Here is an 18,275-nt window from a genome sequence, read left to right on the forward strand (position 1 = left end):
ACNAAATATTAAACAAAATAATAACGGAGTTGATATTCCATTAGAAATTACTTAATTATTTACCTGTACGGCGTACTAACTTCATTTGTCTATATACACGCCAATATCTTTGAATTTTAAAAGCCGCTTTGTTTCTCAAGAAGAGCATGGCAGTTTCTTCAAGTTTCTCCCTTTGCGCATATTCCTCCTCAGTTTTAAATCGACGATAAAGCATGTCAACATTATCCAATTGATCTTCCAAATCTTCAATATTGAGACAAATGTTCTTAAATCTAGAAATATTACAAGCATACATTCATTTGTAATTAAAGCACTACTTCGAAATGGTGTAGATCAAAACGCGCACGCGTTTTTTAAGGCACTCAGAGGTTCATGTTTTAAGTTTAAAATATCAAAATCTATATGAAGAAGTATGGAGATTTTGATGGTATAAGCAAATTTTTGATTGTAATTGAAATGGTAACGTAAAAAACGACTTAAACATAAAAGCGATTTCAACTGATATGAAATGGTGTAGACCAAAACGTGCACGCATTTTTTAAGGCACTCAAAGATTATTGATTTAAGTTTGAAATACATACTAAAATCTATACGAAAAAGAAGTACGGAGATTTTGATGACATAAGGAAATTTTTGATTGTAATTGAAATGGCAAAATAAAGACGACCTAAATATAAAAACGATTTCAACTGCAATGTAATAGTGTAAACCAAAACGCGCACCCGTTTTTTAAGGCACTCAAAGATTAATGTTTTAAATTTGAATTGCAAAATCTATATACAAAACTATGAAGATTTTAACAGTTTAATTAAAAAAATTGGATTGGAATTGAAATGGCAATGTTAAAATGTCTTAAATTTAAAAGCGGTTTCAAAAGAATTCAAAGGCAATTGGGAAACATTAAAAACCCAAAACTCTATATCAAGTCCGACTGTGTGTAAGTATTTTTTATAGCGATGCTTAAGGACACAAATATAATGTATAATTTATATATTTTACACGGATCACTTACTGATCTTGCAAATCCTCCAACTGCAGTCTCTTCTCGCTAATGTCTGAATCATATTTAGAAATCCAACTGGCTAAATGCGCTTCGGTCTTTCCAAGTTTGTTTTTGATTTTCTTCTCTCTCAATAAATGATTGTTTATCAGAGAATTGTATTTTTCATTTAATGTAATAACCAACTGTGCCAAGTCGTTTTCGTTTTCTTTTGATGCGTCCATCTCCAATGCCATTTCTCTTTCAGACGAATGCCTAATAATAGTTGGAGGCATATTAGAAGCAGGAACAGGAGTAAAGGGAGGGCTGGTACTATTCGCAAACTGTTAGGCATGCGACAGGATCCAGATAGGAATGAGTGGAGGTGGGTGTTTCAAAGGAAGATGATTATGAATACGTAAATAAAAGATTTTAGGCTTAGGTACAATATTTATAAGTATAAAAATGATTTAAAAAGTGCAATTTAATGTACCTAATATACGTATGTGTAAATACCTCAAGTTCAGTAACATTTTGCTGTATTTATTGCCAAGTTGTTTTTTCAAATAGATATATTTCTCAAGTAAACCCTTTTTGCGAGCAAGTTCTTTTTCAGATTGTTGTTTTCTTCTGCGTTGTGTCGATTGTATTGCTAAGTACATACGAAAAAGACATTAGGCAAATAAAAATAATATTAAAATTACACTGTAAACTTTCAAAATGATACTGTTATTCACTTGTCCTCTCCAATCTTTTATAAATATATTCGAATTATTCGTAGGTCGAAATCTATTTGAAGGCCTATGTACCGTACATCGAATTAAAGACCTCGGTATTGGACGTTTATTAAAAAAAGATTACGGGACGACTAGCTTAACGGCTCACGCATGCGTGAGTGTATGTACACATGTATGTAGTTTCGTGAAATTTTTGCGAGAAAAAGGCGGACTTTTCACGAATAACCTTGACCTTTAAGTAGTATATTTTATCATTATCGTATCATGAACCCTAACAAATCATTATTTTACCTACAATATCCCGTTGAATAGCTTGACTCAATGCAACAGCTTTCCTGATTTCTTCGTCCCTTTCTCGTAATTCCTGGCAAGACAGAGAAGCAGTTTCCATGTAAATATCAATTAAGTCTTTAATAAACCTAACAAGTTTTAACGAATTGTCGCCTTGCGGTAAGTTTTTTAAGTACTTTTCTCTGTGTTTTACAAGACATTCGCTATTTGTTAAAACGTCCACGGCCCTTGCAGCGACAGAATGAATTTTAACTGAATTGCCAACTTTAGTGTTTTTGAAAAATTGACCATTCCAAAGCTTTTTCTTTTTCTTAAATGTAAATTTAATTACTGTAATAAATAAGATATTGAGACGTTTCATGATTATTTTACTTCTGATTGTTCCGATTTTTCAATTGTGTCCATTGAATTTTTGTGCTTTCCCAATTTTGAAAATGTATTGAGCAAAAACTGAAGTTGTGGTTTAGTATGGATATAAAACTGAAGAATTTTTCCCTTGTTATCCAGCAATTGTGGCAGACAAATCTACAAAATACCTACAATTATCATTTCCTTAGGAAAACGACAAGGAAATTGGGATAATTAAATTGATATGTACACACCATTAATTCAATTTTCGTTAAACACTCACTAAAAACTGACTTCACCAAGGCTATTTTCAAATTAAAGTCCTGAAGGAAAATTTTATGTTCTGGGGTTGTTGCTGCCATAATCGCTGATTTACTTATCTTAGAATTAAACAACTTGTAATTTAATTAAAAAAAAATCATTAAATACAATTATAAAATAAAAAAATCCAACCCTTCATTGTTTGACACACCACCACCCTAATGAAATTTTCAATTATTTGTATCCCAGCAACAATTTTATTTCGTAAAGATAAACGTATATAGAAATTGAAACTATTTTTGAGTGGCTCGTTAAAAAAAATATATATTTAATGTAATATGTGTACCGAAGGAATGTATACAAAATAACATAAAAATAAAATAAATAATAAAAAACTTAAATTAAAAAAAAAATAAATTCCCCGTTCTTTCTCATTCGCTAGAGCTGTACTTTATCAGTTTTTTCAAAGCCCACATTTGGATCCAATTCTTTGAAAACGTCACCTCCGAATTGCTTTTCAACCTTTGATGACAGGTCTGCTCCTCTATCGACTGCAACAGCTACTTTCACTTCTAAACATGTACAAAATAGCGAAATATTAAATTACATTATTAAACAACATTTAATTTTATAATCGTTATTTATCTGTTATGTATACGATACGAGAAACTTACCTGAAGCAGATTTCTTTACTGGCTTCTTATCTGTAATTTAAAAAATTAATCCATTTTTTATTTCAAATAGTATCTACTGATGTACATAGATACATACATCTATGTATGTAATGTAAAATTTGAAAAATTCATAAAGGACAAATAAATTGGCTGGGAGGGGTAAAGGATGAAAGGGGGTACAAAACTCTAAAAAACATTATAAGAAACAGCCGCTCGAGGTGTTAGACCAGATGCTTCGTACCGAACCCTACAATCCGAGACGACAGACTAGATGAAGTTCATCCTTAAAATTAAGGATATCCGCAGCCTATCCTACTAAATGTAGGAAAAGGGCCGAAGCCCTAATAAAAAATGTTTGGTATCATTCGTTACACTCATTAAGGGGGACCAGGATAGCCCATCCGACATAAATGCCAAAGGTCAGGAGAATGTGGCAGTCTCATTAACTCTAGATGATCTACCAGTGTTAGAGTGCGATTGATTCCACTGGGAGGGGGACTTATCCCTCGAACATCTGACCAGTGATGAAAACTGGTACTCCTGGAGGCCCGCACCAGAGGGTTCTAAGGGATTTTGCCATACCCCTGGGGAAAACCTTCGATCTCCTTGCGCTTATTACGCATATATTAATCCCTTGCCCAAGATGATCGTAATGGTAAACTGCACGGTAAGAATCCCAAATCCCCTCTGGAATATTTTTCTTCAAAAGTCGATTCTTTTGTATCCGCACGTTCCCAGCATTTTCACCTGCATGACGCAGGGTACTGAAGCGTTTAGATTTTGTAGTAATTTGTAGTTAGAATAATTTCGAACAAATCGCTCTATGTTGATATTATTATTATTAATACATGACTCACCTTTCTTGGATTTCCTTCCTTTCGATTTTTCCTTCCTCTTTTTGCGATATTCTCTATAATATCTTTGGATTGTAGCAGCCGACCTATTACGTAAGAACTGATAAGCAAGTTCTTCAAACCTTTCCCTCTCTTCTTCTTCAAATTCGCCGAAGCACTCGTCGTACAGTTCTTGCTGCTCATCTAAGGCTGCGTTCCAATTGTTGTAGTCTTCGATAAGACCATCAAGCCTTTCGAAAATAATATTAAAAACCACTGGCAATTAATTCATCTTCTTCGGTACTTTATGTTAACTCACTTATCTTTAAGTTCTTCGTACTCTAGACGCTTTTTGCCGACGTCAGTGTCGTACAGATTTAACCAATTGGCCAAAACTGTTTCGACTTTGCTGCATTTCTTTTTTAGGCCTTCTTCCCGTTTCAGATTGTTTTTACGCAGTGTTTCGTATTCGTTTGTAGCAAATGCAGCCGACTTTGTTAGAGCCGATTGGTTTTCGTGGCTCTCAATCGAATCATCCATCATCGCAACTTCAGAATTTGTTCTATTAAATAATAATAAAAAAATGAGTGGTACAAATATCAGTGCCCATCAGTAGTTTTTGTAAATCGTAGCCCAAACTGATTCTTCTCGTGTAAGGAAGATGATTAATGTCAAAAGTAACTGGCAGAGTATACCTATCACAAGAACCTTAATTTATTTTATTACACGTATTGAGCTATATCCTCTTTCGTTTTCTTGCCCAAGTTCTCTTTCTCTTGCAATAGGTCTTGAATTTTCTTTTTCTCGTTGGTTATTGCTATCAAAAATATCCCTCTTTTTTCCTCTATAGTGGTTGAGAGATCTGCAAAAGAAATACTTGCCAAATTGTACCGCAGTACTATTACTACTGAGTTCGTAAGCAATAAACTATGACCGTATTCGCAAGTATTAGTAGGTAAGTACTTTGAAATTCTTCTTTGAGAGAGCTGAATTGCTTAACAGCACTGTTATAAATAATTCTATTTTTCCTTTCTTCGGTTGCGGACATGTTAAAGTTGTACTCCATTATATCCTTCAAGTCTCTCATGAGTCCTAGCAAGACGTTGACCTCTTTTAACAAAAAATTATTTGCCTGGTTTCTCTGAACACTTAGGCAGTAATTATCGGTCATAATCTCCACCATTTTCGACATTACAGGGCTAATTATTGTCGATTCACCTTTCGGCTTAAACAATTTCTTAATTACTCGATAGCATTAACAAAAGCAAAAGATAGAAGAAATCACTGTCTTATCTATTAGTACCCTTAAAGTTGAAACAGCCTCAGTTTTCTTACACCAATTTGGACTTCCCCTGATAATTCTTCCATCTTACTTTCATATGTCTCTGAACGATTCTAGTTAAAATTGTTGACACTTGGAAAGTTAAGCTAATTGTTCTAAATTTCTGGCATCTATCCGCGTCTCTACCTTTTGGTATTCCTGTTTATAGTCCTTCAGGACCTGTATATGTCTGCCTGCACCCCATCTATACCTGAAGCTTTATCATTCCTTAAGTTTTTTAATGCTGAGTCTAGCTCTTTCCTCATTGTGGAATATCCTAATTCGTCTATTTCCACACTGTCTTCCTTCTTTTAGATTGATCTAATTTTCGGGAAATTTAGGAATTTTGTAGTTGATTGCCCAACCAGTTTTCGGACTGAACCATTATCATAAGATCGTTAGTCCTAAGACTGGTTGGACACACACCTCCTCACTTCCTATCTTGAGCCAATTTTCACATTTCCCAAAAACCACCCTCATCCTTAACTATTTGCGAACAGTAATCTAATCTAGGTCTTCCTCTATTCCTCTTGTTTCTGTCTCTAATATGTCTCTGACTGGCCAACCTATCTCGCCTATTTTTTATTGACTTTCATAGAGTCCTCTGTTCTCCTATTCTTTCTAATACCTGTTCATTTCTAACTTTCTCTATCCACGGTATTCTTATCATAATAATCGAAACCACATTTCGAACGTTTTTCACCTTTTTGTCCCCGCGCCGCGCCCATCGTCTACGTTTCGCACCCGTACAGACAAACACCTTTACAAAAATTTTTCGAATTTCTAAATTAACAAAACTATTTCGATGTTTAGAAGGAAGATGTAAAAAAAGAAGAGAAGTTAAATAGATCCCTTAAAAAAGACTAGTGGTCCCCGTCGCCTCGTCACATACAGACACAGTGGTGTAACTAGAGGAAAAAGGGTTTTAATGTTTACAAATTCAGTAGTTTTGGGCACAAGAATGAGGCGGCAATTTCAGATTCTGCCCTGGTCACCATTAATGCAAAAAACTTGAACTTTGACATACAAAATTATACATAAATAGGCATGTACCTCTTTTAAAGCTTGTATGTGTTTCAGATTGGCTATTGTCTCACGTGGTACTTTACCCCAGGTGAACTCTTGCGGCGGCATTTGGTACTTTTCTGCCACTTTTTTAATAAATTGAATCTCTTCTCTGTTAAAAAATCTCTTTAATCTTTTGCAATTGTTTTGCAGTAGGATCGGTAAGTTTGCCTGCAAATATATTTTGAATGCTTTTCTGACTTTTTGATGCCCCCCCAAAGTATTACCATTATCTCTAAATCTGTAATAGAGGAGATCAAAGCCTTTCTCGCGACCAATTTGTAATCATTCAGCAGACGATCTCTCGGTTTCAAACTTTCGTATGAAAAATTGCTCGTGTCTATAACGATGTCGATGGTCGACCATCTTGGTGTGTATCTCAAATCGGGGACCTTCACATTTCCTTGAATGGCTCGATATTTCGAGAAACCTTTAGCATCTTTCAACGTGTCCGATGGCCTTCTTACTTTCAAACCGAAAGTGTTTAAAGATGGGCTGGCCATTCAAAAACAACACAATAAATATTTTTAATAAACACAATTTGTAAAACTCAATAATTATCGTCAGTGACAGTAGCGATAATCCCCTGTTTCTTGGCAACCGACTGATAACGCTGCAAGGAGATAAAAAATATCGTGGCAATTGCGAAAAATAAACATTTATTTAATTCGAAATCAACAATTGTTTTATAAATAAAATATGCAAATATATGTACACATGATATTTGGCATGAAGATGGTTTATCTTGTTGAATTTGTAGAGCTTTTTCTACCTACAAACAATTTATTAGAGATAATCGGTTTCAGTAAGTACGTTATTAACAAATTCACTTACGATTTGGTACCGACGGTGGGGAATCCCATATTTGCCGCTCTCCAGATCCTAAAAGAATAAACGTGCTGCCGCCTATAATAAAAATGGCAGCGGACGTAGAAAACACTATTTTCCATTGGTCCAAATTTTTCTGAAAGTAAAAAAATAATAATTACAATCAGTGGTGTAACAAGCGTTAACAGTGGCGCCCCTGAGTGCCACTGCCAGGGTCAAACAACCCCTTTATTTATTTACACCACTGACTATAATATATATCGTTTTAAATACCTCATCAGTGACAATGTATTGCACAAACAGTGGACCCATAAGAGAACAAATATTGGCCATGCAGTTTGTGATTCCCATAAGTGTACCGGCGTGGGTTGGGGACAGATCGATATGGTTGACCTGATAGCCAGCCATGTGACCCGAATTTAGGCCAACACCAACGACAAGAAGCGTAACTGCCAGTGCCGTAGTTTCTTCTCCGTGTGAAAGAAAGGCCAACAATATTAGGCATATTGCTGGAGAATACAGACCTTCACAAAAAAATAATATTTAGAAAAGAACTCCATCCGATTCCCGAAAAAATTCTGGGAAATATTTTCCTTTACACATTTTCAATCAGTTCTTAACTACGTTTCGGATTGAAGCAACGTGAAAGAAAAAATTCTTGGAATTTAAAAAAAAAATTGAATAACATAGATAAGAACAATTGTTATCATTACCGATACTATTACTAATTTTCCTTGCTCCGCCGATCGTCGTTATTCCTCTGTTTATAAGATAATCTGCAACTGAGCTGAAAATAAAACTGAGGAACCATGTGATAAGATACGGTAGAGCCGAAAGAATTCCGTTCTAAAAATAATTTTTAATTAATATCGTGCCTACGGATTACTTAATTCGTCGAGTTTTTTACCGATTTAATGTCGAAATTGAGAACGTGTCCCATGTAAGTGGGTAGTTCGGTTAGCAAAATGAAGTAACCCCAGTTTTGTGCACAGTGAGTTATGAGAATGGCCCAGAAGGGTACAGACGTGAAAATTTTTTTCCAAGGGGTGGGAGTTTCCTGTAGGAAATTATTTATCGTAAAAAAATAACAAAACACACTTTAAGCCTCGTTTGTACTCACGCTAATATTTGCTTGGTTCCCCAAAGACGATTCGATATATTCTCTTTCTTCATCGCTTATTCTGCTGTGCTCGGCGGGACTGTTTGAACTCAAAATGAGCCAAAACAGGGTCCACACCAGCCCCAAACACCCGTATAAGTAGAAAACTGTAGGCCACCCCAGCCAACTACCGCTTATCCACCCTGATAGTATCATCGACACTACCACCCCCAAGGAACATCCTAAAGATAATTAGTATGGTAATTTAAACAGTTTTTAACTATTTAATCAGTTATTCTACCGGCAAACACGAAGGTACCAAGTCTGGATCTTTCACATATTGGTGCCCATTTTCCCAAAAGATTATGGGTCGAAGGGAAAATAAAACCTTGACAAAAACCTTGAATTATTCTGCAAAGTATGACTCCCCAAGAACCAAATCGGGCAAATGTCGGTATGAGGATTGAAAATAAAGATCCCACGGCCATGGTCACGAGCAGAAACCATTTTGGTCCATATTTTTTTGCCAACTGGCCGGCTACCACTTGAGGTATGATATATCCCATGAAAAACGACGACAAGATAATACTTTTGTCATGCCATTCGTATACCTACGAAACAAATAAGTAGAAAAAAAAATGTTTTACAGTCCACAATCGTACCGGAAAATCGTAGTTCGGGTTTGTACTGTTATCAGTCATGGCCACGATGGCTACGGACAAATTTACCCGCATTCCGTAGGCCAAGTTTGTCAACATAAACAGAAGAAGAATTTGTGTGTGTCGTACTCCATACCAGTTGCCTAGAAACAAGTTTGGAATGTTCGGCTAGGGAATGGAAGCGCCCATGTAGTGGTGCCTAGGTTTTATTGGCTGCGCTGCGTAAATGACGTATCAGGCGTGCGCAGTACAAGCAGCCAATAGAATCTAGGCACACATGGTGCTTCACCACATTCCCGCCTGTATATGTTCGTATATTTATGGATGGCATATATTATGTGTTAATTTAGAAAGATAATTGTAAATAATGCGTTTTTCCATTTAAAAATGATAAGGTGGTAGCTTTTGACCCTGTCCTCGTTTTATTCTGTTATTATGAAGAATTTTTATTGAACTCTCGTGTCAAAAAAAATCTAGATCAGCATATAACAATACAATAAAAATACTCAACGTTTTCCTTTCTCGGTATTCTAAAACTTTAATTGCAAATCGCACTAATTGAATTTTGAGTACCTGTCCGTGTATTGTTTTATTATACTTCTTCTGTGGTCTAAAACAGATATTACGAAACACGCATCCATAATAAGTTTGTACATATAAATATGTTAGGTAATCGTTAGCAGTATTATAGAGAGTAATGAAAAATGCACAGCAATAATATTTAAACTCCTTTGTTAATATTAAAATTTTAAGCTGATATTATTTGTAACCGTCACCCCTTAGTCAAAGTATGAAAACAATCCTTGTGGTCAAAAATATTTCCTAGGCGCACCGAGTAGACTAAAATAATTTCGTAACAACTGAAACCGACTTTTGAAAATTTTCCAGATAAACAATAGATATCCACTATAATATCTAGAAATACCGAATTCGGAGATATTTATAATAATATTTATTTGTATATTTTGCATATCTAGCTTTTGAATTTTTACTTGTGTTATTGAATAAATTTCATAAACAGTAGCTAAAGGTCGCTTAAAAAGAGGCTCTTTTTAGATATTCTATTTAGATTATCGTATTTCGCAGTAGTACGCTGCAGTGGACAGAACCAATTGGACCTTACCTACATGTCATTAAAGGTTATCCTTATCACGTTTTATTTAAAACCGCTACATGCGTATCAAAATATTATTAATTTTTATTTCTATTTTAAGTTTGATGCGCCGTAAAGACGTAAAAGAAATTTTAGAAATTTGGTTAATTAGATAGGGACTACAATTTGTTGTTAATCCCTGTATTAGGCGCGTGAGGTACCCAAGATCGTCCCATTTAATTTGTAAATAAAAGTATCTTCATCATGATTTGGTTTGTGATTTCGGGTAAGTACCTAACCAATGTTACAAATCTTCAACAGTTTCAAGTTTCACATATTTGTGTTAAAAGGTTACCAAAAAATAATTTCCCTAACTGCCTTTAAAACCACCCCACGCGGCCAATTAGACTGTCTAAGTAAATTTTCTTTGAGCATTAATTAAATTAAATCTAGGAAATCGAGACATTTGCTGTAGGTACCTACCTCAACTGATGAAAGTAGGGAAATGAAGACTATTGTGAAGAAATAAATGGACCAAGAAAAGACTCGGCCCAGTTAGTACGAAACCTGTTGATTGCGGACACGTGTTTCGCCCATTTCTATTGTGGGTGCAAGTCTCGCATACATAATGCCCACATTAGAACTGGGTGAAACACGTGTTCGCAGTGAACAGGTTTTGTGGCAATTAGGGTGAGGTTCTTTTTGGTTTAATATGAACTTATGAAATATCGAATTCCCATGATGATTTAATTTCCTTTTTTTCAATAATTTAATGACAAATATCTCAAAAAGAATGTAATTAATTAAAAATGATTAACGGACAGACGTTACTCACTGCGTATGGTCTCGTCTTCAGGATTTTTTTCCTTTTTATCAGGATTTGCGAGCTCAGAATTTTCTGCAGTGAAAACCTTCAAAACGTTGACCATTTTGATCACTTTGGATTTTTAAACGGACAGAATATCATAAAATCGATGTAAACGATGTTTTTCTATCAACACGTATTAAAACCTTTGGGACTGATAACAGCATTGAGCAACTAGTTCAGATGAAACTACTGCAACAAAATGCTACAGAGATACAAAAACTAGTATCCTCCAGGCTACTAACTGCTTACTGTCCATCAGTCCCCACCACTCACTTTGTTTAATAATAAACAAACGCTGTGTATAAATTTATTTACTGATTGACTTATGCACTAATTCAAAATACATCCACAGAATTTATTACATGTAGATGAATATCGAAACAATTTCGTTATGTAACTAATTTACTGATTTGAACAACATACAAAAATGAAATAAATATCAAAATAACTAAACATCATTTATACTATACGTAAAATTAATAAACAATTTGATAATTGTTTACTTTAAAGGTCACGCCTTCGATTTTCTTAAAATTTTAGTAGAACTCACTTCGTTTTTGTTGTCTTTACCTATCGCGGTCTTATGATTTTAAGCTATTGGCTAACAATTATCAACAATTCTTGTGTTCCAAATTGTTGTAATTAAGTATTAATTCTAAAGGTTTAAAAAACCATAAATAAAAAATAAACTGACAAAAATTGGTAAAGTCTTTCGCGGTCAGTAAGTGAACTGATGTTGTCCTGATACACCTAAAGGTCGTTGTGTGTTGGTGATTCTGGATATGGACTCGGAGATGGAAAGATCTCTGAAGAAGCTTGCCCTCGTGCTAGCGAAACGTTAGGAAACAACTAAACTTCTAAGTTATTACCGGTACTTATTAATTAAAGAAATATTTTAGAATATTTCATTCAAGACTTCATTAAAGTGGCAGCCGCCCTTATTTCTAGTATTAAAGGTCTTTCTTTTGTGGTTGGCATAAAGGAGAGCGTCCTTCGCACCTTTGACCCGTCTTCTAAAAACGAAGCAACCTGTACGAGTTTATTTTGCAAAAGTTGTTTGTTTTGTTCAATTTTCTGAATTTTTTCCAGAGCGTTTTGAAGTTTTGCGTCCACATCGAGCTTTTCTTCTTCTAACTGATGCAGAAGCTTTTGTGCAGCTGAAACATGACAATGAAGCAATAAGTCATTGGTCACCTGGAAAGTTAGTTAACTCAAAATGGAAAAAAACGTTAGTGAATTGCACTAAGGAATGATGAAAAATGTTACAAATGAGGATGTAGATATTTGAGTACAAGAACACAAGTCTCTTTGGAGATATGAAGAAACAGTCAGAGAGGAAGATCTATATTGATATATCCAGAAACATAAGAATTGGCTCCAGGGTTGAAGGGATTTTGGATTAACGACTTTATAATGATGATGATGATGATTAGTACAATAAAGCTATTATCATATATGTACGTATTACTTCCAAAAACAATTACAATCACATCTGCCTCTCATTGCTGACACATTAAATCCGTCTGTCCACTGACCTTGTAGTTGTAGTTCTTTTTCTAGTCGTAGTCCTTCGCATTCTTTCCTCTTGGATACTTCTTGTTCCAATCGCTCTTTCTGTTCTCTCTGTAACTTCTCCAATTCTTCCCTTCTTTCCCATTCTTCTGCCAAAACCCTTGCTTGCAGTGACCTTACGATTTCTTCTCCCCTTTTAGCTTCTCTTGCTTCCACTAGCAACCTTTCCAAATTCTCTTTTAGTTGCTCTAACTCATTGAGGCGTTTCGATTCTTCCATCGCTATCATCTTCATTTGGGTCGTTTGTTCTCTTCTATAAACGTCACACTGGATGCGAAGTTGCTCGTCAAACCTTTGCTGCCTCTCTATTCTGCCTTTTGTGGTACGAACCCGGTCAGAATTATTATCGTTTACAATTTTCAATGCTGATAGCCACTGCAATCTTGTGATTGGGTCTTTCGTTTGAAGTTCGACTTTTCTTTTGCTATTCTTTACAAGAAACCTGTTTCCATCTTTAGATCGCACTTCGATGCCCGATTCCAAATTCATGCATCCGCAGTGCGCCTTATCATTTTTGCTTTTGAAATATTCCAAAGCCGAAAGCTTCAACACGAACCAGTACTCTTTCATTATCGGTAACGAAGAGTTGACTTTTTTTAATAGATATCCTTTCTTGACAACGTCTTCTACGTACGTTTCGTACAAGTCTGTTATTGCCTCCGATACGGCTTCTTCTATTTGAATGGTTCCGAAGCAACGCGTCTCCAAAATAGCTACAAACGACTCGAATTGAAAGAACCCCAGGGAGATGGCAACGTCTACGAATTCGTTTTCGTCCCACGTACACCCCAACGAGTTTACGAATGTTTGTGCAATGTGTATTGCTTCAGAAGGGTGCAAAGTAACTAGACGCAAGTCGCCAGATTTTGTTTTCAGTTCACTTGACATACAAAAAATTACAAACAGTTTAAAAAGGCTGTCTTCGGACAACATGAGGCCCTTTCTGGTTAAGTATTTTCTGCAACATACGAGCCAGCACAATCTTGCTATTTTCAATTCATATTCTCGCGCATTTTTCGACGATAATTTGTCACCAGTTACAACTGAAAACACTTCTTTGCGCAGATAGTATTGATAATTGTCAAAATTAAGCCCAGGAGTGCTTCTAAAATGGTCGAGACCCTGTTCTAGGTCGTACAAACCCAATATGGAAGCCATATTGGACGTAAGAACCTACAAATAAATACAAATTATGTGTGTACTACCTTAATAACTTCTGCATGGTCACTTTCTGAAATCCTTCGCAAATTTGAAAAACCTAAAAATGATACTAGTCCAAGGTTTTCGTATGTATTGTGCTATTCGCTTGAAACTGGTATTAAATATTATTGTTAGTTACTAGATTCATATCAAAAATAGTAACTATTGTAATGTAAACTAATGTGTATGTCGTCATTTTTATTGCAATTTTGAAGATAAAATTGACAAATACGTATTATAAATGGTGTAATAAACCACTATCTCATTCAAAGAACACACAATATTATGAATCATTCTTTTTAAAAGCAATCTTTAAGAATTAATTTAACAGTCAATTAACACGAAAATCTGTTAACAAAGATATTTACAGAGAAAAAGCTTCTAAACAATTCCAATGTTTGTATAATTAGTCTATGGTTTTAAAAACGTATATGCATTAACTAAATATCATTTGAAATCTCACCTTTAATTTAGATTTGGGAACTGTTCCAGAGCTTTTGGTGTCCAAGGCCGTGAATGCATGCCAGAGAAAGTTTATCGTACTTTCATATAAAAAATCAGCCATAATATGATAGGTTTTCGTACTATAGATTTGTCACAAACTTCACCTACGAATGAATCAGCTAACACATAGAAAGAACCGACCTCTCTTATCTCGTTATCATCCTGAACACATTAGAAATAGCAATACACGAATTTGTACAGAGATTATACAAAATTGTTATCTTAAAACGTTGTCGCATTATCTCATTAATAAAATTTATATCATAATACCTTTGTAGTTTAGTAAATTAGAGTGAACGTCTTGATTGAACTCAAATCATGTTGGTAGAATTTCAGGTACAAGTGTTTTTGTACAAGTTTCGGGTGCGGTATTCGGTTATTCGGAAAAGAATCTCTTTCAGGGAATGCATCAAGCACGCACGGTATTAGAATAGGGGAAAACATACGCGCGCGCCTTTTTCCGAAAGGTATCCACGCGTGTTCGTGGGAATGTTACGCCAAATGTTCGTGTAATTGCCACTATATGGAACGGGATATCGATTGTTCCAAAAATCTCTACGCTTTCGAGGCAGTGTGGTATCCTAAGCCGTCACAATGCAGTTAAGAATGCATCAATCATGAAGAACGCGCGGTTTTAAAGCCCACTTCTCGTACTATATTAAAACTGATGAGAGTATCCACGCGCGTCTCTTTACAAATGGTATCCACGCGTGTTTGTAGGAATGTTACGCCAAATATTCGTGCAATTGTCATTATATGAAAAGGGGGAATAGATTTTATCAGAAATATGTACGCTTTCGAGGCAGTGTGGTATCCTAAGCCGCCACAATGCAGTTAAGAATGCATTAAACATGAAGAACGCACGGTTTTAAAGCCCAATTCTCGTACTATATTACAACTGATGAGAGTATCCACGAATCCTCTTTACGAATGGCATCCACGCGTGTTCGTAGTAATTGCCATTACATGGAATGGGATATCGATTTTTCCAAAAATCTCTACTCTTTCGGGGCACTGTGGTACCTATGCTGTGACAAAACAGTTGAGAATGCATCAGATGTAAAAACGCACTGTTTTAAAGCCCAATTCTCGTACTATATTAAAACTGATAAGAGTATTCACGCGCGCCTCTTTACGAATGGTATCCACGCGTGTTCGTGGGAATGATATGCCAAATGTTCGTGTAATTGTGATTATCAGGAAAGAAGGGATAGATTTTTCTAAATAATGTACCCTTTCGGGATAGTGTGGTACCCTAAGCCATCACAAAGTAGTTAAAAATGCATCAGACATGAAAAACGCACGGTTTGAAAGCCTCTTCACGAACGGTATCCACGCGTGTTGGTGGGGTTAATAGGCTAAATATTCGTGCAATATTTATTGTAAAGAAAAAACAGAACACCACACATTTTTTATTGATAACCTTGTTATTGTTGTAAGCAAAGATCGTTATTTTTCAATGCATTTCTATTACTAATTCCAATAAGCTTCTAAGCGAACGTCCATTTCTTTTCGTACTTAATAATTAAGTACAACTTCGTTGTTTACTTGTCTTTGCCTTTGCCTTTTTTTCCTCCTGTAATATTATATCGAAGGAAACATAATACAAAATAGCAGAGTGAAAATAATAAGTATCTAGCCATTTCGTTACCTTTTCCTTTCTTTTTGGTTTTCTTTTCTAATCTGTACGCCCTCCAGTATCTCTGAATTGTCATTGCGGATCGGTTAAGTAAAAATTTGTAAGCCATTTCGTTGAACTTCTCCTGAAGTTCTTCTTCCTCTTCCTCTTTGAAAAGTAAATATTGGGGATCCAAATCGGCGATCATATCCTCCAAATCATCAATTGCAGAATCCAAATCATCAAGGCTGTACAAATGAATAAAACAATCGCAAATAACCACAAACGGCAAAGTTAATTGTTCTAATTGTGGGTCCATCGAGATCCTTTTTAATTAAGGATATCGATTTATCTTTGATTAAAAAGGATCTAACATTTTTTTTTTGTAATATAAACTTCATAAATTTACTCGTCACGTAGTCTTTCGTATTCCATTCTTTTATCTCCAACATCTGAGTCGTATTTTGCAAGCCAACTGGCCAATTGTGATTCGACTTTACCGCATTTGTTTTTCAGCTTTTTCTCCGTTGAGAGGTTATTATTACAAAGTGTCGCGTACGTTTCCGTCATTTCTTTCACTTGTTTTTTCAATTCCTCCGATCGTTCTGCACTTTCGACATTTGCCTCGGCCATATTAAATGTAGACGATATACTACGCAATAAATTAATCGTGTTCAAGAATAGTTCTAATTTCTGAGACAAATAATTTGATTACCAAACGTCTTTTAAACGGTTTCTGTAGTCGAAAACGACCAAATCTTTCTTATTTTGTAACTGATCTAAGACAACTTCCTTTTCAGCCAGTTGCTTGGAACTTTGCTTCCTTAAATTGTCTACTTTCACCAGTAACTCTAGAAAATATGCACAATAAGTGTCATCGTCAGTTTTAAGAAAATAGTAGTACACATTTGATTGTTAATTACTCGACAACTACACGTATAAAGTTTTTTTTACCTACAAACATGCAAATGATATAATTCCTGAGGGCTCTTGAGTATGCCCGTAGGCAACGACCGACCTACAGTCGGCAACCTTTATACTCAACACGCAAAATCATAACCTGAGTGACACATATTTGCCGCATAACAATGTGAATTCTCGAGAATTATTTTATTAGAATTCTATAAGTACTTAATACGATTGTGTACAGTAAAATAAGTTCTTATTAAACAACTTACCATTAATTAACCCTTGTAACATTTTGCTATTTCTGGCAGCCTTCATCAGTTCTTCTCCCTTTTCGGCGATCTCTTTGTCAGATTGGAATAACAGTTCAGCAGCAATATCTGCAAGGATTTCAAGGCAATTGATAAATTTAGTGGCGTTAGCGTGAAGACCATATTTATCAATGATGTCACGCCTTTTTAAATTTACGCATCTCAGTTTCAGAAATAGGGAAATTGCATGTGACAATAGAGGCTTCACTTTCGTATAGCGTTGAGTTTTCTTGTTGCTTAGTAATACTGTTACGTCTTTTTCATGTATTGCTTCATTCTAAAGGAAGAAATGCATGACCTAAGATGACCTATGATAACGACCTGACGTATTACCTTAGTATCTTTCTTTCCACTCTTCCTTTTCGGCACTTCCGATTTGTCGCCAATTGATCGTGCCCTTCTGTTTTCGTAAAATTTTAAACAAACGTCTTTTATGAAATCTACATGTTCCTTTTTTTCCACGGAAAGCACCTCCAGAACTTTACCATTCTTCTTAATAAGCAATGGCAAACAGGCCTGAAATAATTGTTTTCGTATTACGAACATAAATTAATCAAAATGTCGCAATTGGTCACCTACAACAAGCTCATTGTTCTCCACTGCTGCCTTCAGAACATTGTAAACCCTTTGCTTTGAAACGTTCAAATCGTAATCAGAAACAGCATTTGTGTTGGACGCAGCGTTTGCACTTTTTTGTTTTTTCCCCAATTCCTTGTGCCCTGTCGCCTCAATGGCTTGGTGTAACTTCATATCAGGCATAATCAACCAATTATGACGGTTTTATTTAATTCCAAAGTGGCAGTTTGTTTGATAATTAGCAACGTTATGTATTACGACTATTTATATAAAAAAAAGACGTGCATGTATAAAAAAAAATAAAAAAAACACCCTACATTAATCTACTAGACACAAATTGACACTTATACATTAGTATTTAGTTGCTTAGTAACTTGCACAACATTTATTTTTAATCAATAATAACATACTTACAAGGAAAGATGGAAGATGGCCAAAATTTTTTCTTTTACTTCATGCTGCATTGTATGAAAATAAATAAAAGTAAAACAAAAATACTGGTATGCAAGGAAAGAAAAAGTAGAGAAAGAAC

At 35.3% G+C, this 18,275-nt stretch overlaps 5 protein-coding genes across 6 annotated transcripts; all 5 read right to left on the reverse strand.

Moving 5' to 3' along the window:
* Positions 1-55: 55 nt before the first annotated feature.
* Positions 56-2,837, reverse strand: LOC108736034 (dynein regulatory complex protein 10-like). The gene is made up of 6 exons (XM_025980735.1): positions 2,610-2,837; positions 2,380-2,532; positions 2,008-2,317; positions 1,496-1,631; positions 1,013-1,255; positions 56-272 (listed from the first exon to the last, which is right to left on the reverse strand). The coding sequence occupies exons 1-6, from the start codon at positions 2,715-2,717 to the stop codon at positions 56-58; spliced, it is 1,167 nt and encodes a 388-aa protein (XP_025836520.1). The 5' UTR covers positions 2,718-2,837.
* An 86-nt stretch (positions 2,838-2,923) lies between these two features.
* LOC108736116 (dynein regulatory complex protein 10-like) lies at positions 2,924-7,046 on the reverse strand. The gene is made up of 8 exons (XM_018468411.1): positions 6,737-7,046; positions 6,498-6,680; positions 5,087-5,348; positions 4,850-4,985; positions 4,443-4,685; positions 4,148-4,374; positions 3,291-3,320; positions 2,924-3,188 (listed from the first exon to the last, which is right to left on the reverse strand). The coding sequence occupies exons 1-8, from the start codon at positions 7,010-7,012 to the stop codon at positions 3,055-3,057; spliced, it is 1,491 nt and encodes a 496-aa protein (XP_018323913.1). The 5' UTR covers positions 7,013-7,046; the 3' UTR covers positions 2,924-3,054.
* Positions 7,047-7,151: 105 nt separating this feature from the next.
* On the reverse strand, positions 7,152-11,254 carry LOC108736117 (putative inorganic phosphate cotransporter). Its single transcript, XM_018468412.2, has 9 exons — positions 11,024-11,254; positions 9,099-9,238; positions 8,738-9,047; positions 8,458-8,678; positions 8,245-8,394; positions 8,051-8,183; positions 7,611-7,861; positions 7,344-7,473; positions 7,152-7,281 (listed from the first exon to the last, which is right to left on the reverse strand). The coding sequence occupies exons 1-9, from the start codon at positions 11,115-11,117 to the stop codon at positions 7,250-7,252; spliced, it is 1,461 nt and encodes a 486-aa protein (XP_018323914.1). The 5' UTR covers positions 11,118-11,254; the 3' UTR covers positions 7,152-7,249.
* A 97-nt stretch (positions 11,255-11,351) lies between these two features.
* LOC108736115 (switch-associated protein 70-like) lies at positions 11,352-14,564 on the reverse strand. 2 transcript variants are annotated; one of them, XM_018468409.1, is made up of 3 exons: positions 14,292-14,564; positions 12,592-13,801; positions 11,352-12,213 (listed from the first exon to the last, which is right to left on the reverse strand). In XM_018468409.1, exons 1-3 carry the CDS (start codon positions 14,391-14,393, stop codon positions 11,966-11,968), a joined length of 1,560 nt encoding a protein of 519 aa, XP_018323911.1. In that variant the 5' UTR covers positions 14,394-14,564; the 3' UTR covers positions 11,352-11,965. The 2 variants fall into 2 exon arrangements, with proteins under 2 accessions (XP_018323911.1, XP_018323912.1); XM_018468410.1 differs by lacking the exon at positions 14,292-14,564 and adding an exon at positions 13,857-14,072.
* An 846-nt stretch (positions 14,565-15,410) lies between these two features.
* On the reverse strand, positions 15,411-18,226 carry LOC108736118 (dynein regulatory complex protein 10). The gene is made up of 7 exons (XM_018468414.1): positions 17,747-18,226; positions 17,501-17,683; positions 17,129-17,444; positions 16,666-16,801; positions 16,360-16,602; positions 15,984-16,198; positions 15,411-15,908 (listed from the first exon to the last, which is right to left on the reverse strand). Exons 1-7 carry the CDS (start codon positions 17,924-17,926, stop codon positions 15,877-15,879), a joined length of 1,305 nt encoding a protein of 434 aa, XP_018323916.1. The 5' UTR covers positions 17,927-18,226; the 3' UTR covers positions 15,411-15,876.
* Positions 18,227-18,275: the final 49 nt, after the last annotated feature.

This window comes from Agrilus planipennis, unplaced genomic scaffold (assembly GCF_000699045.2).
Source record: "Agrilus planipennis isolate EAB-ADULT unplaced genomic scaffold, Apla_2.0 scaffold8, whole genome shotgun sequence".
NCBI classification, from domain to species: Eukaryota; Metazoa; Arthropoda; class Insecta; order Coleoptera; family Buprestidae; genus Agrilus; species Agrilus planipennis.